Below are 23830 nucleotides of genomic sequence, written 5' to 3' on the forward strand. Positions count from 1 at the left end.
CATAAATTAGTCACGTGACCATTCAAACGGTCAGCCAGACAGCCAGATTGAAGTCGGCTCGAATCCAAATGAATCCATAGGCGTAGCTCTTGCCGTAGCCCGTATTTATCCAGTGGCCGGCGTCAGTGCTTTGATTGTGTGAGGCTAGCCTCGTGACGCTTAATTTCGAAGCATTAGGTCGTGCTTCGAAGGATGACTTCTGCAGATTTTTACCTACGGTATTATGTTGGCCATAAAGGCAAATTCGGTCACGAGTTCCTTGAGTTCGAGTTCCGGCCAGATGGTACGTAGCCGCTTGAACTCCGAGCATTGCGTCGTACAGACGTGAAGTTCGATATCGCGCACCTTTATCAATTTACGTTATCGTCTAGTGTAGTTCATAACGAATATTCCGTAAAGCAATGCTAGGAACATTACAAAGAGAGACGCGGATGAAAAGCAGGTGCTTCTGCGTCGTGCTCCTTGCACTTCCAGGATATCCGGTCGCACCCTGTTATTTGACGAGCGTTTAACTTTGGGCTCAATCTCCTACGTGTGTAGTGTCCGCCTTTTGAAATTCACCTTACTAAAGCGGAACATTCATTTCCAGGCAGCATGCCATTCACGCTATCTCGCCTTGCTTCTATCGTCCCTGTGGGACCTCAAAATATTAGATCTGCGTGACATTTTTCATGCGACCCCTCACGTGAATTACTTCGCGTGCAGCGCCCGAAGCAGTGCTTTTGGGGTGTTTTGTTTGTTTTATTTGGCTTCTGTTGATCATCTTTCTCATTGAATGATCGCCTGCGTACTTTATACCAGCACCTTATAATCTTTCACTTTTGGTGTAACTCCGCAGAGTTCCTTGGAGCCCTGACTAACGTTCCCTTCCCGGTCACTGAACGAACACTTTCATTCTTGCAGGCAAACTGCGGTACGCGAACAACTCTAACTACAAAAATGACACCATGATCCGGAAAGAGGCAAGTTGTTTTTAACCACCTTTTTGTTTCAGCGTACAACCGATCACTGTTCTAATGGTTCTACCGATGTCGACCGATAGGTAGCCTGCGTCTTAACACGGCGCGGAGTCGCAAAATTGGCGGGAGTAGGCACATGCGCGGAGAACTCGCGCTCAGTGGAAGCGTCGTCTCGTAGACCCTTGTACACATGCACAGCCCCTCCCCGGCGACAAGGGATAGCATGCGTGCGCGGGCGCTTGGTTCGCGACCTTATCTACTGTCCTACTGTGGGTGCTTCTTCATTTCAATGTGGGTGCCCCACAAGGCATAAAAGAGAAAAGGATTTGATTTTGTGAGTATTTAATGCCCCAAAGCGACTAAGGCTATGAGAGACACCATAGTGGAGGGCTCCGGAAATTTCGGCTTGTTCTTTAATAAACACCGACATCGCAGAGTACGCAGGCTTCCAGAATTTCGCCTCCATCGAAATTCGACAGCCGCATGGATTGAACCCGCATCTTTCGGGTCAGCAGCTGAGCACATAACCTCTGAGCCACTGCAGCAGCTAAAAGGAAAAAGAAATGATGCATTTAAGGAAAAAAAAAGTTTGCAAGAATAATGAAACCAGACCGAACTCTTAGTTCAGTCAAGTCTGTTTAGGTCTTTTTGGTGTGTGCTCATCTAGTCTGTGTGGCCCAAAATATACTGGGACAAAAGCAAATGACATGAACTAGCACCAAAATAGACTAGGAGTCCATGTCAGAGTGTTAGCCTTGTTTAGAGGCATTTATATGCGTTGCTTTAGATAGCACTCCAACAAATCTAACAGGGTTTTAATATCTTTTACAGGTTTAACAACTGCTAACTTTGCCAGTAAAGATGAGTTATCTTTAATTGATGCCATTGTAATGCTGCCACATTTGACTAGGGCAGTGTAGAGTTAAAGCTGGAAAAAAAAGATGGATCAGTTGATGCTCAGGACACACACAGTGTAGGCATGCTGTTATATTCAGTTTAGGTACCAGTACTGAACTGTGACATAAGCCAAGGAGCTACTTCGAGCCCTCAATTACAGCTCCAACTTCCGTTTTCTTAATCTGGAAGTGCACTCCGCAAATAAAACTATATGCCCACTGCAAGTGCTTGTTTTTCTAGGCATCTAGAGAGCTTAAGGCACTTGAGATTGACATTTAGAGATGCATTTAGATGATGGGTCATTTGGTGCATTATGTTTGGAGGAATAAGCCAGCAGAAAACCTCACTCTTTCCTGTCATCTGTCGAACATTGCTCGACACAACTGTTTCCTGTCATCTGTAGCAACAATGGCATGGCATTTGATGGCTATGGGTGTAGCCTGTAGATTACATGTTTCATTTTCCAGAGTAATGAGAGCATTATACCAGTCCGGAAATGTGTTTTCTCACGCGGTTGTGCAGCTCCTGAAACGGAGTGAAAAAATCGCCTCCTGGCTTCCATTCTGCCAGTTGTGTTTTACAGAAAGTAGTCAAATTATTTCGAAAAAATTTAAGATGACTTCTGTGATGAAGAAAATTGTGTGCCTCCTACGACACAATTGTTAACGTCAACAGTAAGTACCGTCAGTGAAACTGAGGGGTACGGTAGTGCAAATAGAAGACATCGTGGAGAATGCGTCGAGAATACGACACTGATGAAGTTCCCCTGATGACATGGTGAAGCAGAAAAGATGCTCTAGATTAATGTTCATGCTTTTGTTCGTCGTCTAGGTCGCGCTTTACCACCCATAATGAATTGTTACCAACGCGCCCATCTATCTATCCTTCTTCATGGCATTCCCTTTTGTTATGATGGGCTAGTAGGCACCCAAAAGAATGCTGACCGGAGCAGTAGTCAGTGGAGGAACTAACCTGACCAGGAAGCGTTAATTCAGAAGAGAGTGTGAAGGACAGAAGCTGGCTGGCAATTGCAAGACCAGCCTGTAAAGGAATAAGGACACATAAATTTTGGTTTCACGTTTTCTCTTTGGAATGTTGCATGAGACACTAGTATACATGGCACTGCATCGAGTTCACCCATTCCCAATAAATAATTTATAATCCTATTTTTCTTTTGGTTTTACCAGCTTAGTAGTGGCTATATCATCACGTAATGAGTAGAGGGAATGTTTAGATCACATGAGGCATATAAAAACTGCTTGTCCATTTGCTGTCCACCTGGCACTTCGGCCAAGTTGGCGTAATAGGTGAAGTTTATCAAAATAATTATTTCTGTGATTATGGTTCAGTTTTTGTATGGCTGACGGTATTAATGTTTCCGAGCTCATCTGTGATGTCATAGCTGCCATTTGGCTGTTGAAAGCAAAACATGAGTGAAGAAAACAATTATAAATTATTTACTAAGCTTGGACAAAATTCTGCAGAGTTCGTATTTACTGATGTCTTGCACGTCATTTCACTCCACAAAACGAACCCACAACAAAATGATTGGAGGGCACTCCGTCACACTTTTATTCTTAGTAAAAATTGATTCTCTGGTTCATTGTGGGCAAAATGCATTTATTGCTGGGAAAATTGAATTAAAAAATTTTCTTGATACTTGGATTTAAGCATGTGATTGGGAAGGACTCTGGAATCATCATGTAAAAGTGAATGAAGTGTCGCCCAGGCTCACAGATCCAGGTATGAAACTATCTGGGCACTCTGCAGTTTTCTTGTGAAAACAACCGATAATGGCAACACCTGTATTCATTTTTTGGCATTTTGTAGCTTATAACAACTTGGATGTTTTCATTGAAAGTAGCATATTTATTATAAAGGCGCAGTAATTATACAGGCCAACTCCATTTTGTTCTCAGTGTCGTTTGTAGGGCATCTTTTTGTCTGCCTTTCTAGTTTCAAACTCGTTTATTATTTATTATGGCTGGCCTAATGTGTCACATACTTCTCCACAGGCCTATGTGCACAAGTGTGTCATGGAAGAGCTTAAGCGCATCATCGACGACTCTGAAATCATGCGTGAAGACGATGGCCTCTGGCCCCATCCAGATCGTGTTGGAAGGCAGGTAAGCAGTGTGTGCTGCTCGCACCAATGAATGCAGTGATGCAGTTGTTATGACCTTCATCAAGGTATAGTGTGATTGTTGCAAAATGTGCATGAGCACACTGTGTGCAGGACGAAAACACCTCTTGAGGATGGCTCAACAAATAAACCCTTTGTTGAAGTTTGAACAGTCTAAACCGGAGTGTATCGGGTCCAGCACTGAAAACCTCTGATGAGTGAGCAGGACTTGACTTCTCGTCTCTGAAAAGTTGAAGTACCAGTGGGACGGTCAGGCCTGTGGTACATGGCCTGCCATTAAGTTTTGGTGACCTTCAAACTTTTGACCAATGCTGTACCTGTGGTGTCCAAGCCTTGGATTGCTATTCTCTGCACCCTATTTTCATCTTTAGAGTGCCATAGGAAACTTGCCATCAACTTCTCAAACTTTTCTGGTCCACTGCAGTTGCCTGTGTACTTTTCAAAAAAGCTACAGGGTCAGCTGCAGAAGTTATCAGATTGCAAGAGCTCTGAAAAAGCTGTTTCCTTACGCTGTGAGCATAACAGTTCATGGCTGAGCAGCTTGCTCAATTGTTTTTGCAGAGGGTTCAGATTGCACGATTGCCTTCATAGATGCTTGCTGAGGTTGCTGGGTAATTTAACTTTATTGTGATTCTTGTGTATCGTGACCGTAGTGCTAATAATTTCATAGTGGGGTCTAATTTGGCCAGGAATGCGGCCCATTTTTGGTCAGAGAACCTGTGGAACTTTTAACCTAACGTTTGGTACGCCTGCGTCAAACAGTGTGGGTGTCAAGCTTCTTTGAGATGAGACTGAATGCACCGGAACCATCCGTATATTCAATTTAATTCATATAAAGTTTGCTTAAAGTGAAGAGTTATCTACAGATGTCAAGCTTCTTTCAGATGAGACAGAATGCACTGGAACCATCCATATATAAGTTTGCTTAAAGTGAAGAGATACCAACAGGAGGAAGTCAAATTTTAAGACAAAAGCCTTATATGGCCCATTAGCAGTGAAACGTTGCATTGTTGTCGGCATCCAGGTAAAGTGGTCTGGAAAACCCCCAATGACATCAACAGCAAAGAAAAAAATTTTTACGAATGTGTAGGGAATCGAACCAAGGACCTTCAGATTGCGAGGCGAGCACGCATCCCATAGGCCACAAAACCGCGTTGCTTAGTGAATAAAGGTGAACCTAGTGCATGCGTTGCCTTAGGACTGTATGCTAATGAGTAAGTGCTTCATAACTGATGCTGCTTCAGTGATGTGGATCCATCGTCTTCTGTGCAGCTTTTATACGAGCACATGGTGTTCAGCTGCATAGTTTAATGCCTGCCTGAACCATCTACAACCACAGTAACAGATTGAGATCTCATTAATTTGAACTTCTGGTTTATTTGCAGTGGCGCTTTAATCCTGCAAATCTCAGGTCTGTTGAAATGGCTCCCCTAAATTCAAACAAATTTTTGGTCTCCTTTGAGTTCAGATATTCATTACATGAGTTAAGTGTAGTTGATTCTCGTTCAGGACAAGAAAAGCAGCACAGAAGGCTGGATCATTTGAATCCTATTCACCTATTCAGTATGCAGTTTGTGAAATGAGAAAATTTTCACACAAGATGTGTATTCACGTCCTCAACAGTCTGATTAGGCTGCATGAGTCACGCATGCTGCAAACTCCGTGACTTCGTATGCTCCGCAGGAGCTGGAAATAGTGATGGGTGACGAGCACGTGTCCTTCACGACGTCCAAGATCGGCTCATTGGTGGACGTCAACCAGAGCAAGGACCCTGAGGGCCTCCGCTGTTTCTACTACCTGGTGCAGGACCTCAAGTGCCTGGTTTTCTCCCTCATTGGACTCCACTTTAAGATCAAGCCCATCTGAGCAAAGAAAAGATGCCAGAGAAATAAACATGTACTCACACACCACCATTGTTGCTTGCATATTTTTTTAAAGTGAAAGCTTTACTGGCCTAGCGGTGCCAATTTGGAGCTGCACCGCCGCTGGCTTGGCGCACGCGCTCTCCGCAGCTGAGTCGCCGCACACCTGACTAAGAGGAGCACTGCGCTGGCCTAGTCAGTGTGAGCTTGTCCATGCTTGAGAGCGAGGCCGGGCCATCTTCTCGGGGTGTTGTGTGGGAGGCTTTGAGCTGTCGTTGGAAAGTGGCGTCTGACCACCCCGCGGATATCGCCCGGCGAGCTGCTTCACTGGAGAGGGTCCGGAAATCCAAGCGCACAAAGCTAGTGTCAGAGACTTGTATATCCAGGCTTAGCCACAGTTAAGCCACCGCCATTTTCTTCCGAGCATTTTATCTCGGAGATGCCCAATTCCAGGCCAGGGGAAAGCTTGTGCAGTGGTTAGGGCGCTCGACTACTGATGCGGAGTTCCCGGGTTCGAACCCGACCGCGGCGGCTGCGTTTTTATGGAGGAAAAACGCTAAGGCGCCCGTGTGCTGTGCGATGTCAGTGCACGTTAAAGATCCCCAGGTGGTCGAAATTATTCCGGAGCCCTCCACTACGGCACCTCTCTCTTCCTTTCTTCTTTCACTCCCTCCTTTACCTTTCCCTTACGGCGCGGTTCAGGTGTCCAACGATATATGAGACAGATACTGCGCCATTTCCTTTCCCCCCCAAAACCAATTATTATTAAGCTTGTGCCCATTAGAAAACAGGCTGGTAGCCATTGGTCGGCGGACTCACTCGGGCTCATTTCAGATCATGATCTGAATTGTGTGTTCAGACTCTCATTCAGATCATGATCTGAGTCATGAGTGAGCCCGGACTCGCATTCAGGTGATGATCTGAGTCGTGAGTGAGTCCGGACTCGTATTCAGATCAAGATCTGGGTCGTGAGTGAGTCTGGGCTCACATTCAGATCATGATCAGAGTTGTGAGAGTGCTTAGTCAAAAAACCATTGGAATCGATTGGATTTCCATATGGTTCTAGTTGGACCAGTTCAGTTTCCAACTGGTTCCAATTGGAATGGTGTTCCAATTGGCTAATCCAAATGGACTAACCAATTGGACCAACTGGATTCCAATTGGTCTGCCCAGCTGCACCCAGTGTATCCATATGAAATGTTTGCATATTTGATAAGCAAGAACTAATCTGGTTCTTATACTTAATTAAATACCTGCACTCAGTGAGCAAGTGCCACTGCCCCAGCCTGAGAGCCTCATAAATGGGGTATATAAGTAGAAGCAGAAGTGTATTCTCTGGATTTGCAAATTGAGCTAATATATGCTACTAGATTCTGAATGTGTAGTGTTTCTCGTGTGTGATTTATGCGTGTCTTTTGGCCTTGATTGCCATAAAAGTATGCTAATTTCAATTCTGCAGTAAAAATGGTGATTCAAAAATCAGTTTTACTTTTGCACATTAATAATATGTTAAGTTGTAGAAATATTTCTCACACTGCATATTTTGCAAAACTTAATTGTGAGTTATATTTTGTGAATATTTTCTGGATGCAGTAATTGCCTGGCCTAATGGGTCCAATTGGTTGGTCCAGTTGAGTCCAGTTGGTCGGGTGGCTAAAAACAACAACCGGAATTAATTGGTTCCAATTGGAAGATCTAAATGGTTTCAATGGGTTTTTTGACTGGGTGGGCTCACATCCAGATCATGATCTGAGTCCTGGTCAGGTAGAGTAAGGGCCTGTCAAATCAGCTAAGTCTATGATGTGAGGTTGAACAATCCCAAGATTCCAAGTGATGCTGATTGTGCACGAGTCTGTAGCGTTCATACAGTTCATGCACTCGTAAGAGAAGAGATTTGGTTTTGAGGGAAGAATATGTAACTGTCGCATCACGGGACACCCCGAACTGCGCTATAAAGAAAGGTGCTGTAGTGGAGGTCTCCAGAATAATTTCAACCTTCTGGGGATCTTTATAGTGCACTGACATAGCACAGCACACGGGCACCTTTTGCGCTTCGCCTCCATTGCAACGTGGCCGCTACATTCGGGTACAAACCTGGGCACTCTGGCTCGGCAGACGAGCGCCTTAACCTCTGAGCCACTGCGGTGAGTACACTCATGATACTGAGTACGGTTTTGGTCAAGATGATGATGAACCAATTTCATTCTGTCGTGGTATGTAATTTTTGTGGCTGCTGCACTCTAGACCATTACTAAAGGGCGAGAAAAGTTGATTAGTCGCCGCGCTTGGTCTCATGGGATATTAGCTGCGACTTATTGTATTGCGGTTGCTCAAGTTATTCTTTTGCTTTTTTTACTTGGTTGCAAAACACATGCAGTGACCTTTAGATCTTCACATCCTGCGTCCTGTGAGCAACAGCGACAGGCTAGCAGCAAAGAGCTCACTGCACCACCGTTTCTTTTCTTTTTGGCCAATATTTTAGGCGCATAACTAACTCCGTTCGGCGTTAGAACGATTCAGCTGTCTGATGTGCGAGCTTATAGGGTCCTTAGTCAGGGTGAGCCTATGTGAGTCATGAATTGAAATGTGCGAGTGAGCACAGATGAGCCGCGAGTCCAAATGAGTCGAGTTGAAATGAGTGAGACTTGGGTTGTTGATCTCAGATCGCTGGTGAGTCGGTGAACCCAAGTGAGTTGTGAGCCTTAATGAGCGAGTTGAGCTTGAGTGAACCCGGGCCTGTGTGAGTGAGCCTGTAGGTTGATCTGATCAAACTTTTGTGAGTGAGCACTCAGCATTTTGCCAAGGTATGTTGGTAACTGGAGGCATCATAATCATCAGCTTGACTGTGCCCACTGCAGGGCAAAGGCACCGGGATCAAACCCTCCTGCAAACGGGACAGATGCTGAAACCATTAGGCCATTGCAGTGAATATAGATCCTTTGATGCCACCTTGCGGTGACCAAACAAGTTAGCATTGCTGCTCTTTAGCCAAACTGCCTTTTGCATCATTAAAATCAAATCATGGCCACTATTTATTATCCTACATAAGCGGTATAGTCCACATTTGGCGAAAGACCCTGTGTGTATGTGCATGCATGTGCATGTGTGATTGAGGACCCCCCACCCCCATAGCAGATCAGCAGCTTTTGCTGGCAGGCACCTCCTCCAGATCCATGCTTGGGGTAGCCACTGCTGGCCTAGGGAAAATGTTAATGGGAGATAAATGGTAGAAGCCTTTGTCATGCAGTGGACATAGTTGGATTCATAATTGTGGTGAAAATCAGCCATACGGCCTTCAATATGCTGGCCTCTCTGCAGAGAGGGCGAAGTTTAATGAAAAGAAGGCAAAGGGGTCAGCCGAAAAGATGCATAACTGGCCTGCTACTCTGCACTGGGGAAGGGGAGAAGAGGGTTGTGGTGGGTGGCTGTGTGGTGAGAAGATAGATAATAATATGTGCATGCACATTTGATGACGTCATAGCCACAAGTCGAGGCCTGCATCAATAAAAAACGTGCAGTGTATGCTGCAGACTAAGTGAACATGATCTAGTAAGTTTATGTTATATGGATGTTTAATGTCCCAAAGTGCCCAAGGGACGCCGTAGTGAAGGGCTTCGGAAATTTCGACCACCGGGGGTTTTTTATCGTACATCGACATTGCACAGTACATAGGCCTCTAGAATTTCGCCTCCTTTGAAATTTGACCGCAACTGCCGAGATTGAACCCGCATCTTTCGGGTAAGCAGCCGAGCGCCATAACCATTGAGTCACCGTAGCGGCACGATAAAGTAAGTGTAGACAAAGCACCTGTAGTGCAGCTTGACAGGATAAAGCATAGAATCAACACTGGCTAGGCCAGGGGTGCACCCATGATTGTGCTTGAAGACAATTTAAGCAAATGGTATTTGGTTACATAGATGAACATAGAGGTTACATAGATGAAGCTTTTTGTTGATAGCTGCCAGTTTGCAGTCATGTTGCATGACGCAAACCGAAAAATCCCTAATATCCGTATTTCAAAATCCCTAAACCCCAGAATTTCTATTTCAGGCCCTTTTTCCAAGCATAAGTTTGAAAACGTGAGCAAATTGTAAAGAGTGAGACAACTTTGGCTCTTAAAATTCCTTGAAACTCACAAAAATTTCCTTTTTGCAAAATTTTACACCTCAAAGTGGCTGACAAGGAAGGATTCCCCAGTGAGGCACAAGTTTTAACGACAATGAAGAGAAAGCTACAGGAGCAGAGTGTCTGTAACTGTGTCACTCCGCCAATAGTTTAGATGCAAGACGGCTGTCTGGCACGTTCACTGCATCGTTCCTTCGCTTTGTTGCTGGCATAGCTGACATCAAATATGGAAACTTGTCATAACCGAACATGTCTAAACGATTTGTTGTAGCCAAAGGAACTTTTTTCGACACAACTTTCTAATGCTGAAAATGTGCAGTTATGTTAGAAGTATTACCAATATACTGTGCATTCTATATTCCAGGGACTATATTCCGCTGCGTAGGTAGGGAGGGCGCATTTCAGCTCTGTGGCTTTGGCTGCACTGCACATCATGCAATCAATAACACAATTAATCCGTATCCAAGTAGGTGGCTTCCGTCATAATAGTTAGAAAAATTTTGATATCAGTGACATTATATTGTGTCACAGATGCTATCGCCTGGCTTTTTGAATATGAAGGAAATACGGGCTCGGTGCTTCTGCATTTTTCATAATAAAAATGTGCCCACAAGGGCATCAAAGTGACACTGGGGACAAATAGAAACTGGCCTGTATCTACAGGCTAAAGCATTCTAACGACAAAGAGACCACTCGCACTGAAAACGGAGCTTTCGTAATCTAGAAAATATCTTAGAGCAAAATAAAAGTGCCGACATCACCAGCCGATTTCGCAAGTGAAATGCACGTGTTGATGCCAAATTTTTTGCATGGATCCCAAAGGCTATGCTACACTTCCATTCACTTCAAAGCAGTGGCAACCAGTCCTCCTCGGTATAGACGACATGAATTTGAACCATGTGGCAAGAAAATTGTTTAATCCAGTTCTCTCGGCTATGAATTAGTCGTCTGCTGCTAGATCAACATACTCAGAAAGAGCCAGAAATTCAATCTTTAGTGAGAACAATAATTCGATAGAGCTGTCCTCAGCACTCCTTAAAGAGAGGCATGGCTTTGAATTACCCAAAAAATGGCCAAAATTTTTGGTAACTGTTGTATCCATTTGTATGCCTCACTTTTTATGTTGTCCCCAAGTTTTATTGCTGAAATCAATTGGGAAGTACTCTAAAGAAATTGTTTCATGAACTGTAGCTACTGTGCAGTTACAGGAAAATGCTCGAAACAATGCCCGTTTTTCTTTGATGGTTTTCTGCATAGATACTTGCCTGGCTATTTTGACCCCGTTTCTTTTGTTGCACTCCTAGGAACACAGTGCAGGCCAAGACATTTTCTTTTTTATATTTGTGAATTTTACATGTCTTGTATAAAATTTTCTTTACACTGTAGATATGTCAATGAACACTTAATCGCAAAAATTCAAAACCAAAGTTTGTGTATTCCAAAAAAAAATTCTGTCTTTCTTGACCTGTAGCATGCCAGTAGGAACGCAATGAATGTTGAACGTGCCTTCTGGCAAATTTTCTTAACTCTGCAGCCTTTTCACAAGATGCAGAGGAAAAAATATATTAGAAAAGAATTTTCTGGATATAACAGTGAAATCTTGAGACAGTGGTCATAAAATTATTGCTAATATATGCTCAAAAAATTTCATGTAACTACATCATGGAAAAAAAAAAACATTTTTTGCTGAAAGCCGCATCGCACCTAAACCCAGCTACAGGCGCAGGTAACAGGCATTTACGGCTGCGAGTGTTGACATCAAAAAATGGAGCTGGTTGTTGTATGGTCAGTCGAAAACAATACTTGAACAGGACGGAGCAGGGAAAGGGACACAGTGTGATGCTCTTTTGAGATGCAAATTATTTTAAAACCGTTAAATTCATCAGTTGCCTACATTTCATTAGAAAGGTATGCAATACCATATTCATGACAAGCAACAGAAGGAACACAAGGAACACTGTAGCTCTTTTGCATTGTGCAGAAGGCTTCACTCATTTTTCTAGTGAGTTGATTACAAACAGGGACACGCATATTCATATGCAGCACTACGCAGCTAGGTCGCTACTCACGGCCCCTTTTGCCAAATTTGCATTCTCACGCAGCCAATCTTTTATATACTGACATGTATGACCAAAGAAACCGCAGGTGCAGTAAAGAGTATTTCACACATTACACATTTTGTACAATTCAGGCACCTTGTCGCATGCTGTTGCTATCCACCTTGGTGCACATGCTGAACTTGTTTGACACCGACAATGGCAGCTTCATATCAGCTCTTGCAATAATCTTCTCAGTTCTATGCAAAATGTTGTGAACATATGTTGTAACAGCAAGATACCATTTTTTGTGCAGGCCAGATTTTTCAGCTCAGTGCAGCTTTTGTTTGTGTTCCTGAGGTGATGCAATTTGCAGTTTGAGACACTTAAGATCAACCATGAGGGGAACCCTGCTACTCTTAATCGACAGACCTGGGTACTAAAGCTAAACTGAACGTCAAGGTTGCGACACTGAGCACTTGATCTGTGCTCTTTGATAAAATGATCCTCTTTCTCAAGGTTGGCAGATTTTATTAATGCTGCTTTCATTCTCTACTGCTGCACTCTCTCTTGATTGTCTTCAAATGGGCAAGTGTATGTAAAACTTGTGCAGCTCTCACTGTTGATTTGGTAAGATATAGGTTTTAGTTTCTGGACGTAAATGAATGATGTCTGAACTGGCCAAGTGGTTTCCTTCAGTTCGTATTGGTACATAGAGTTTAACGTCCCAAAGTGACACACTACGAGGGATTGCACAGTGGAGGACTCTGGATTATGATGCATTTTTATGGCGCAAGGGCCTCTGTGGCCAAAGAGTGCCATGGCACAAGGTTTTTTGCTATACTCAAGGTGGGATCAAAGACCCACCTCCCAAGCATTTCACCCTAAAGAAGCCGAGCACCAGGCAGGGGAAAGCTTGTACCCACTGTAGCACCAGTGGGTACTCGGCAGCACTGGGGATCGAACCCCGCGCCTCCCACATGTGAGGCGGATGCTCGAACGACTAGCTGCCGCAGCTGCAGTCAGACTCTGGATTAAATTTAGACCACCTAGTGTTCTTTGACACGTGCTCTTATCGCACAGCGTATGGCCAGTTTTGCAGTTCAATTCGCCTCCATCAAAATGCAGCTGCTACATCCGGGATTGGGTACTGCCACCTTGGGATTCGCAGTATAATGCCGAAGCCACCTAAGTCACCACAGCGAGTGGTTCCCTTTAAGTGCATATATTCACTTATAGGGCCATTTTGCTTTTTAACTGTCACTGAAGCTAAAGGAAGCACCTGAAAAATAGTGTTTCCAACTGTAATGAGGAAATGATTTCTGCTTAATTTACAAATGGGTTCACCAAATAGGTTCAAGGGCTAGGGAGGAGCGGCACTCCGAGCCGAGATGCACAGAACACTCGTGTTAATTGGTCAGTGGACTGTCCAAGATATCTGACACCAGTCCAAGTTGAGTTCTTTTTCCAAAGTTGCTCTATCTTGGCTCACTACAGTTTGCGCAACAAAGACAACCATTGGAACATTGTAGAAAGAAACGAAAATGACAAAGGCAAGGCAACAGATGCTATGAAATGAAGAATCGAAAAAAAGGATTGGTGCCAACGACTACTGCAGATCAAATATCCTTTATGCAACTCGTACAAAGCACCAGACTACATACAACCACCAGCCAATGCGACACAAGAAACAATATAATGTAAGTGCAACACCGCCGTGCCAGCATGACGACACGGGAATGACTACAGACAGAGAAATAACAGCAAGCCGCTTAAAATCGGTGCTCTGAAGGGCTCTGGTGAAACGGCTGTGCTCGCCTCGGAAATCACGTAGGCGAGATGAGCCGGCATATACGTGTCTGTCACTGGTCGTTGCAGATTTAACACTGCACCCTATACGCGATCAAAAGCCGCTACTCCGGCGTCGTCACCAGGCACAAGTCGTGACCACGCATTGCCACGGTGAAGCCAGACTTCGGCCTTTAATATGACTTCACATCCAGCACACTTCCTCCAGGAGGGCAGCACAGACTTCAGTAGACGTGCACGATACCGTAGAAGAAGGTCCAGAAAAGCACGTAGGTGAACAGGCCGCCGAAAAGACCAGTGGTAAGGAACGTGGTGCGGCTACGCAGGAACCGGTGCCAGGTGTTCATGGTGCGAAGAACCAGCATGAACCACAGCGCCAGCGCCGTGGCGAAATAGAAGAGGAAACCCCAGAGGCCCGTCAGGCCGAGGATGCCTGCCGTGCAGCCAGCCAGGGCGGCCAGCGAAGTGCGGCAGTATTCGAGCACGGCGCCGTTGTGCCGCATTGCGGCCTCGCTGTAAGCGACCGTCTCGCCCGATTTTTCCTTCTTGGAGCGAACTTTGCGACCGTACTCCGCCATCCTGTCCAGCCGCTGTTGCGTCTCACACGCCGCGCCGTTGACGATCGAAGCCGCTGCTGCGTGCGCGCCACGAGTATCGAGCGACACACACCTGCGGTATGCAGGAGACAGGTAAACAAGAAAAGTCAAGTCGGATAACTAACCGCTTGAATGAATAACACACGAACAGCAACCAACGCCGCAAACCACGCACAGCCAGCACAGCACAGCAGCTGCACAGCAAGACCGGAAAAGCCACAGCAAGATGAAACTAGACAAATGCAGACAGTCTTTTCCCCTCTTGAGAGCGCTGTGCACACTACTTATTCAGTAGTGTATTGACAAATGCATACGTCCACGCAATTATTTGCCTACAAATTTTGTTTCGTTTTTTTTAGCTGCAAAGTGTGATGGCTGCTGAAATTTCTGTGAGAAATGACCCGGACTCCTGAAGGGACCGCTTTTGCCGTGTATGCATCATTCGCGCTGCGCGTCAGACTCTCATCTTCGAGGTCCGGTGTTCGTAACATGAGGGAAGCGTCGCTCGTGCATGGCACTCGGTGGGACGTGACGAGAAACCCGAGTGTGTTTCGGTGACAGGCAGGTCGTCTCTTCGGGAGACACGTCGTCCCGTCGTGATGTATTTCCCGATCCGTTGGCCTCAAGTGCTCAACATCGACAGGACGGCCAGTGCGACGCTGACATGGATCGCGTCGGACTACAACAGGACGTTGTTCGCCGTTCTCACAGAGAACAGCATCGGCATCTGGTTCGAGAAGGTAAGGAAAGGGGGAGGTCCTTGCCGGTGGCTCGAACTCTGCTTCGGTGGCTGAATGACATTCAGGAATTCCGCGAGGTAGGATCAGCGTTTCATTTTCCTCATCAACCGGACATAGAAAACTTGAATGAGCGACGCCGACTCGCGCAAAAGCTTTTCGAATGAATTCCTGAAACGCGTGATCAGCTAAGAAAACAGGTGAGCGGCGAGCGCACTGTCAGCTGTATGACGAGTGGGCGGGCTTGATGCATTTTAATCACGCATTTGATGCAGCACGCGACTGTTGTGTTACATTGTCGCGTTATCAGTTATTGGAGATCAGCTCCTCGTGCACGCATCATTTCCTGCTTCGCATCACACTTCAGTTGTTTTTTTTGTAGGCAGTTTTTCTGAGCCTTTGGCGAAGGACTTAACATTTGTTGCTTATTAGGAAGTTTGGTGCTTATCTCGTAAGAATCCGCAACACATTATTACGAGGTAATTTTGTGTTTAATTGACATTTGTTTCAAATGGGCGCATGTTTCAGTTGAGTATTTCTTCACCATGCATCACAGACGCAGTTAAATGATTTTCTCATTTATATCCTAACATTTAAAAGATGGCTAGATACTCTTTACTGATTGCGAATGTTTGTATGTTGTCTCAGAGCACTGCACTTACAGGTGCTTTCAGCGGTAATATTTGCCCAGGGGTATTACAGTGGAAATGCTGAAGCTTTTGCTTTTCAGACATGCAACTCTTTTGAATGTCCATCAAATAGCCAAAAGAGATTCAACCAATAACAGAAAAGGCGTGGAAAGTAATCACCTTCCTCACATAGCATGAATAATGGATGTGCAAGAAGTACGGCCCATAACAATTTTGTAGTGTGTCTGATGAAGGTGACAAAACAATGAACTATTAAAATTTATTTTTCAATAAAAATCATGAGATTAAAATTTATTTCTTGTTGTGTAAGTGATAGAAAGTAAAAGGTAGCAACCCTTGTGGATCAAGGGGCACTGAGTGCAAAACATTATCTTTGCCATGCTACTGCCATCAGGCAGTGGCGTGATGGCAGGCCACCAATGTATGGTGTGCCGTACATTGTGTGCCGTATGTGTGCCATACACTGTATAGTGCACATACTAGTGCTTGCAGCACTGGAACAGTGGCCGATGTTTTGAAATGTCAGAGACAATTTTTATTTGATCCTTTCACTCATGCCCAGAATGAGCACAAACGATTTTTGTCCCAACAACAAACCAATGAGGTAGGTGTCATTGCAATGCAAGGGTTGCTACAGCGTGCCTTTAAAAGGAGTGCTGTGTTTTATACCTACTCACAGTCATACGACCTAGACCATCAACATGACAGGCAGGTGTCAATTCCTTCTTGTCCTTTTGGCAGCTCTGCGTTCAGATTGCATCTCATGTCCGAACGGCTGAGTCGCTGAGCAAACATGGCAGCAACTCTAGACTGGTGTGGAAGCGAGACTCCTCCATGCTGGCCGTCTTGGTGAGTGAAAAGGGAGTGCATTATTTTACACCGTTTATGATGTGCTTGTGGGCACCTCAGTAGCTCGTCACATTTCAAGTTTGCACTGTTTATCACATGCTTGCAAGCAGCTCATCACATTTCGAATCATGTGGGACTTGTTATTATTATTTTTGTTGAAAGATTAAAGGGACAAACAATTATTCCTATCATTAAGAAAATACAAACATAAACAACAAAATGAAAATAAATTGACTGTTACTGCACAGTACAAGTTGATGGGCTTGTTTATTTATTTATATACCCTAAGGTCTCTTTCGAGCATTACTTAGTGAGCAGCAGCACAAATTGAAGATGTACTCAGGGAGTGCATTATTTTACACCGTTTATGACGTGCTTGTGGGCACCTCAGTAGCTCGTCACATTTCAAGTTTGCACTGTTTATCACATGCTTGCACGCAGCTCATCACATTTTGAAGCATGTGGGACTTGTTATTATTATTTTTGTTGAAAGATTAAAGGGACAAATAATTATTACTATCATTAAGAAAATACAAACATAAACAACAAAATGAAAATAAATTGACTGTTACTGCACAGTACAAGTTGATGGGCTTGTTTATTTATTTATATACCCTAAGGTGTCTTTCGAGCATTACTTAGTGAGCAGCAGCACAAATTGAAGATGTACTCAGAGACGAAAACAAGACTATCGCTACCGCTTTTGTTGCATAGAAATGAATATGCCAAGTTAAAAGAATAGTGACAAAACATAACCCCATAGCAGAAGCTTAAAAAAATGTATATGTGAGCAAAACCAACATAAAAAATTGTTGTCACAGAGAAGCAGTGCCACGCTCAAAGCAGTCTTATATGGAACTGTAAGGTTGTCACTCTTGAAAAGGTCAAGAGAGCCCTGTATGCTTTAATGCCAGCAAAAGGCATTTGCACTCGGCAATGAAATGTTCTCTGTTGTAGTTTGTGGCAAAGAGAGAGTAGATGATATTCTTCGAAACAGTACTATCATGCTACTGCAGAAGCACTGGGTATTGTTAATCAAATAGCAGGGATTTTGCAGCCACCACAAGTTGAGCATGCCGGGCTCGCTGCCTCTGCCAGAACAGCCATTTGCTTACACTCGTGTGGACAGCTTCCAACATTTGAGAGGGAAGGTGAAAAAAACCCAGCAAAATGAAGAACAAAATCAGGTTCATGAAGCGTTAACAAAAAACAGTTTTCGTTTCAGTGAATTATTGCTCTGGATTGTCTGATTGGATTATAGAAGTTTGTGGCTTGAGCCTTTCAGCTGTATTGCCACTCTCTCTTGGTGGATGATTCTTACTGGATGCCCGAGAACTCATGTTTCAAGTAATGCCATGTCTTGTCTGAGAACTCATGGCTAAAGTCAGCTTGCTGAGTGTTATCTGCAAAATATCATGCATCGTGGCTGTGCATCATTTCTCCGGTAGCAGTTGACAGGCACTGCACCAAAGCAACAATGCACTCACTAGAGCCACACTGCACCAGGGCCACACTGTACCAAGTTGCAATGGGGGAACAAGGGTCAGAGGATGCAGTTGGGCACCATACAAGGCTTACAGTCAGGATGTGTTGGGAGGGGTCTCAGATCCCCCACCCAGTATTGACAAGAGGTCTGAGAACCCCGTGCTAGAGCGTAGGTCCTGCATGAATCCAGAGCAGGCAACCATTTTTCATTCTTCTTGTTAGTGGTGGCAGAAAATCCGTTCTCTCTCATTTCCAAAATTTCATTTTGACGTTTAGTAAGAATCAGCATGTTTTCTAAAACCCGAGACGGAGAAAAATAAACAATCAACAACACTACACAAAGGCTGGAAAAAAAAAAATTGGCTGTGGTCGACCCGTCTGAACCTAGTAGACAAGCGAAAGTAAAGCCGGCAGTATTTATAGCAAGGAATGGTGTGACATCATTGCTACGTCATCACATTATGTCACATCAGGCGATGTGGATCTCATCTGTAAAAAGGTCAAGGTCAAAGGCCAAGTGACCACTGGTCATCGGTCACATGGTTCGTGGTCATTAGCTAGGACCATACCATACAGGCATATCACGGCTATGCGCAGCAAGCCACATAGTCATACATTGTTAGCCTTGCGGGTGTGTGCCTGGTTTTATCTTCGTCAGGTTTCAAGGTCAAACACGCAAGTCCAGGTGAAACTGAGTTGTACCTCGAGTAGTAGAGCTTTGCTGTAAAAGGGAAACTAGTGCCTTCACACCATGAGTCAGTCTAGAGCTGGCCACTCAGCTCCAAGGCTACACAACAATGAGCACACTGGCAGAGTGTGGGGATCGCTTGTTCCAAGTCTGTTTCATAAATTGAGCAAACAAGGACCCTTAAAAATGATTTCCCCCCTCTGTATAAAACGATGTGTAATACAGACCACCAGCTGCTTACTCTCGCATTCTCTTTATTACCCAACACCACAGTAGTGGCCAAGTGGTTGAGCATCTGCCTCACATGTGGGAGGTGCGGGGTTCGATCCCCAGTGCCGCGGGTACCCACCGGTGATACAATGTGTACAGGCTTTCCCCTGGTCTGGTGCTCGGCTTCTTTAGGGTGAAATGCCTCGGAAATGGGTCCTTGACCCCTCCTTGAGTAGAAGAAAATACCGTGTGCCATGGCGCTTTTTGGCCATAGATGCCCTTGCGCCATAAAAATTCGTCATCATCATCATCTCTTTATTTCCCTCTCCACCTGTGCTCGAATCACTAGAGACCCTCCTTTGATGGAGCCAGACTTTAAGCACTGGCACTATAGGATTGAGGATGCCTTTGCAGCACGTTTCCAGCTCGGGCTGGAAGTGCTGCAGTAAGTGATGTGTGAATCGAACGAAGTGAAGACTCGATCATTATATTTTTGCTTGCAGACATCAAAGGGCCACCTGCTCATGTACAGAGTCATTACCGAAGAGTCTCGACCGCCACTGTTTGAGCAGGTTGACAGCAAGTAAGTTGGGAGCAATGCTTTGAACTTTTTTTTTTTTTTTCAACATGAGCTGGCTATTATTCTTAACAAAAAATGACCTGTGTAGTAATACTGTCAAAAAGGACAGTGAAAGTAATCCATTTCTCACTTTTTTGATGAGACAAGTGTCTTAAAAGGGAATTTTGATGCAAGGAATGAAGTTCTGCTAAGTGCATGAGATTGAACGTGGGAGGAGGTTCTCCAATTTGTTAAAAATGCTTCTGGAGCAAATATTTTGGCCTGTGTTAGGGACTACCTTTGGTAGTTTTTATTGTTATTGTATGCTTTGTATGCATGTTGTTTTGAATATAATTGATCAATGCTTTCTGCCCCCTTACCATCATCATCATCTTTATCTCTTAAGGGTCCTGGGTTTGGCATTTACAAGGGAAAGGGAAAAGAGAGCCATAAAAATTTGTATGTGGTCAAGTCTGCCAAACTTATCACTTTAAAGGACCTAACGCCCCATTCAGTGCATATACTCTTTCTCACTAGTAGTGCAGTGTTGTGTCGGCTATGAGACATGCTGGAGAGGTCGCTGACATTAGGAAGTGGCATCGAGTCTTGGTAGTGCTTAGGCGCTGCATTTGGCTTGAAAGACATGTCAAAAAGCTTCGATATTATCTGCAGTATCCTAGCATCCGATTTTATTCTTGAAAACAATAGGTGTGGGCATAAATATAGATGCTGCGTAGCAACACAGTGCTAGTCTGTAGAGCTGCTGTCCTTATTGGCTGAAACCAGCTCCACTTTTTATAGTGCTACGCAGTTTTAGTGAGATGGAATGTGTAGTGTTGTGACCAAACAGTTCTACGGCATGAATTTGATAGTTTTAAAGAGTCTTTGCAGCTGCGAGATTTCACATAGCTTTGTGGAGGGAGGTTCTGTTTGTACTGTATTGATGATCGACGCTATTGCAGCCAAGCCAACCTCAAAAGGGAGAGTGCGGAGCTGTTTGTTAAGGATCGTGTGCTGCCTATCAAGCTGACACCCACGTCTCATCTGTCCACTTCGGCTGATGTGGCCAGGTCAGTGTGTGGCGAAAACTGCACTTTGTAGTTGGGCTGAAATTTCTCAAGCTTTTTTTTCTTATTTCTATGAAAGATATTATTTTTGAAGAGGGTACGGAGTCTAGTTTCTCTGTGAAGTTGCTACATCGTTGTTGTTATTATCAATTTTATTCTTCGTCATTATTGTTGTCTTGCTCCTCTGCTTTGTGGAGGCCTGTGTGACCCTTTCACTGCAGTAAGGTTGTGTAGAGAGCTAGCTCTCAGATTGTGGCCTCTGGGGCTAGCGTTCCGGCCGCCAGCATCGGAACCTACTTTCCCTCATGAAGCATTTTTTCCTCATTTCCTACACTGCTATGTTTGTGAGCGATGCTGGAAGCACCAGCTCCTTTGGCATTTCCATAGGTTTGGTGCAGACCCTTTCCTCTTTCCTGGAAGGATGGAGCATCATGCAATGCTTTCCCTTGTCTACTGTATCCCTTTCTCGTTTCTGTGCCCACGAACACATCAAATGATGGCAACCTAGGAAACAGCGTGCCAACAGGGTGTAGAAGAAGATGCGACAAAACAGAGGTGGTGTTTTTTGTCTTGCCTGCCCGGGCACATTAGGTCAAAGGGCACAAGATTTTCATAGCTTGTAGCTGGCACAAATGCAGTGAAGCATGCCATACTCGTTTCTTGAGAAATTTCCTGTCTCTTCAATCTGATTTCTCGCATCCTCTACCCCCCCCCCACATAAGAGAGAAATTTTATAAGAGCGATCATAAAATTATTTCTAATATGCAGGAAAAACTTCATGTAAACGCATCTAGAAATAAAAAGTTTTGCAGAAATCCGCATCTCACCTTAAGCTGCAGAGCACCAGTATGTTAGCAAGAATACAGGAATGCATGGCAGTGCTGCCTGCAAACTGTTCCTTTTTTGCTGACAATTGTGTGCGTTTACACACTCCCCATGCACTGTCCTGCTAAGCAGTGAAGCTATAGCTGACATGGACCTTGTCGTTATATCATGTTGTTCTACGCTTGGCTTCCACATCATCTGTGCGGTGGCATGACAACTTTGCTTGCTGCAGTGTACTCAATTTCGGTGCCGAAGAGCTGCTGCTGTGCTGTGGCAGTGGTCTGATGCTGCGGGTCGGCTGGGACGCTGCCTTGCACCAGGAGCTGACGTTGGACCTTCGTGATGTGCCATTCCACAGCGGAGCACCCTCCGCACCCAGTGAGGATTCTTTTGTGTTGGTTGGTGTTGTGTTGCACCGCATTGCTCGTCACATTGTGACAAGAACTATTGTGAGGTAGTGAAGAGAAGAATTTTTGAATCTGCCTTGCTGAGCAGTTAGGGCTTCGTTTTTTGGTCACTCGTGACCCTTCCACAAAAGAGCGCGCTTTGCACCCAGTGAGAATTTTTTTATTGTGGCTAGTCAATGTTGCTATTCTTGTCACAGGGTATTTTTCTGTCTGGATCGCCATCAGGTTTCAAGGTGAAGTGCTATTCAAGGCTGTCATGCAGGGCAGTTTCTGTGTCCTTTGTAGGCATGGGAAAAAAAAATATTGTGTTCATGCTTCTATATTTTTTCACTGTTAAGTATATCTTACATATTCCTATTATATATTGCAAAAGAAGGAGCTCAGGGTAATCAATTTGAGATTTACTGTTCTATTCTGCAAAGGTAGTGTCTGGTGGTACGTGTCGCATTGGAGCATGAACACTGGCATGATGAAATATGGGATGCAGTAAAGTAAGCCTATTGTTTTGTTGTTAATTTTTTTTTACTGGATCCCTTTTTGCTACAGTGAAAGCAATAACAATACTATGTCTATATGTTGAGTTAAGTTCTCTTTTTTATTGCAGCCTTTGATCTTCCGAACGCTTGAATTGTCCGATACCAGCTTTGCACTGTATACGGTTTAGTTCAAAACTGCTTGGCCGTTGCATGGCCTTTAGCATGGCTTTATGTTGCTCTACTTGTATGGGGCCAATGACTGCTGCGCACTCACATGGCTGACTGGAATGAAACCTCACAAAAGTGCTGACCTCGTCATGTCAGTTTCTGTCTACATTTACAATGGACATAACATCCTCTGCATTATCATCATGATCGTGTAGAAAGGGCAGTGCTTATGATAATAAATTTTTAGGTGCCAAAGATTTATTTTTAGTCTTTTATATATGTACCAGGGCCTTGTGCATATGTAAGATGGTTGAGCCATCCAAATATGAATGTGACAAGAAAAAAGTGGCATGAGCTAGTTGCATTAACATTGACATTTTGTTTAGATACTCAACTTTATGGTTGTTCACAGAAAGAGAACTTAGCCTTTTCATAATTATCTGTGTGAGACCCAGTGCAAGATTTCAAAATGCAGCATCTCCATCCTTTCATCCTAGTCACCAGCACTATCTTTTCTTTCAGCACGGAATTTAACAGGGCTCACCAGAGCACTCTATGAAGTAGCTATGCGTAAGGGACTTGTGTTCAGGAATCCCTAGCTTTAATTCGGGAAAATTCTGTGTGGGACAAAAACCGTGCATGGGCACTTTTTGTTTATTTTAAAGTTGGTGGCAGATCTTCCATACTGTGTTTATTTGGGTAATACTTACAGCACGTGCTTGTGATAACACCATGCGATGGGTTCCCTACAGTTACCATTGGTCATACATTGCAGCGCACATTTTGAGTAAGCCAAACGATTTTTGAGCAGAAACAGGAATGCTAACCATAGCTACAGATTTGGTAGAAGGACAAGCTAAACGGCTTTTTTCCCTTGAGTTAGAACCAACAAGCCAAGAACATCTGCTTCTCAAATAATTCGTATTATTTTTTTCCTCTTTCTTCTTACCGCATTTGTATCCAGGGCCAAGCCCTCACAGAGGCTCCCTGGAAGTTCGAGACGTCCAGTACCTGCCATTGCTGGGCGGCTTGGCGATTGTCTTCCGAAACGGACGTGCTGCGGTCGTACTCAGTTCCAGTCCAGAGTTTGAGTCCAAGGTGACTTTCGCTGCGCCAGCATTTACCCGCAGGAAAACGGTAGTGGGCCATTGTTTTAAACCCAGCTGTGGAAAATTGTGCAACCCATGTCATTTCCGTTTGTTTGTTCCTAACTTGGGGGCTTGGTCATTTCTGCATTCTGCACACTTGCAGTTTTCCCGTTATTCTCACTGTTAGTGCTCCA

At 44.4% G+C, this 23830-nt stretch overlaps 3 protein-coding genes across 4 annotated transcripts in view; 2 read left to right on the top strand and 1 right to left on the bottom strand.

Moving 5' to 3' along the window:
- Positions 1 to 67: 67 nt before the first annotated feature.
- On the top strand, positions 68 to 5909 carry mago (mago, exon junction complex subunit). Its single transcript, XM_077642274.1, has 4 exons — positions 68 to 283; positions 904 to 962; positions 3872 to 3982; positions 5683 to 5909. The coding sequence occupies exons 1-4, from the start codon at positions 193 to 195 to the stop codon at positions 5863 to 5865; spliced, it is 444 nt and encodes a 147-aa protein (XP_077498400.1). The 5' UTR covers positions 68 to 192; the 3' UTR covers positions 5866 to 5909.
- A 7726-nt stretch (positions 5910 to 13635) lies between these two features.
- On the bottom strand, positions 13636 to 14649 carry EMC6 (ER membrane protein complex subunit 6). Its single transcript, XM_077644137.1, has one exon. The coding sequence runs from the start codon at positions 14407 to 14409 to the stop codon at positions 14056 to 14058; it is 354 nt and encodes a 117-aa protein (XP_077500263.1). The 5' UTR covers positions 14410 to 14649; the 3' UTR covers positions 13636 to 14055.
- A 121-nt stretch (positions 14650 to 14770) lies between these two features.
- Positions 14771 to 23830, top strand: part of Rich (Guanine nucleotide exchange factor subunit Rich) — a 41212-nt gene continuing 32152 nt past the window's right edge. For both annotated transcript variants that reach the window (XM_077644129.1, XM_077644130.1), the window contains exons 1-6: positions 14771 to 15167; positions 16556 to 16663; positions 19550 to 19629; positions 20568 to 20675; positions 21730 to 21875; positions 23513 to 23646. In XM_077644129.1, coding sequence (XP_077500255.1) covers positions 15027 to 15167; positions 16556 to 16663; positions 19550 to 19629; positions 20568 to 20675; positions 21730 to 21875; positions 23513 to 23646 — 717 coding nt within the window. In that variant the 5' untranslated portion in view covers positions 14771 to 15026. The remainder of the gene's footprint in view (positions 15168 to 16555; positions 16664 to 19549; positions 19630 to 20567; positions 20676 to 21729; positions 21876 to 23512; positions 23647 to 23830) is intronic.

Source organism: Amblyomma americanum, chromosome 11 (genome assembly GCF_052857255.1).
Source record: "Amblyomma americanum isolate KBUSLIRL-KWMA chromosome 11, ASM5285725v1, whole genome shotgun sequence".
Classification (NCBI taxonomy): Eukaryota; Metazoa; Arthropoda; class Arachnida; order Ixodida; family Ixodidae; genus Amblyomma; species Amblyomma americanum.

Coding starts and splice junctions, on each gene's coding strand:
- mago (XM_077642274.1), top strand. CDS start 193: ATGACTTCTGCAGATTTTTACCTACGGTATTATGTTGGCCATAAAGGC. Junction 963..3,871: donor ACACCATGATCCGGAAAGAG/GCAAGTTGTTTT, acceptor ACTTCTCCACAG/GCCTATGTGCACAAGTGTGT. Junction 3,983..5,682: donor CAGATCGTGTTGGAAGGCAG/GTAAGCAGTGTG, acceptor TATGCTCCGCAG/GAGCTGGAAATAGTGATGGG.
- EMC6 (XM_077644137.1), bottom strand. CDS start 14,409: ATGGCGGAGTACGGTCGCAAAGTTCGCTCCAAGAAGGAAAAATCGGGC.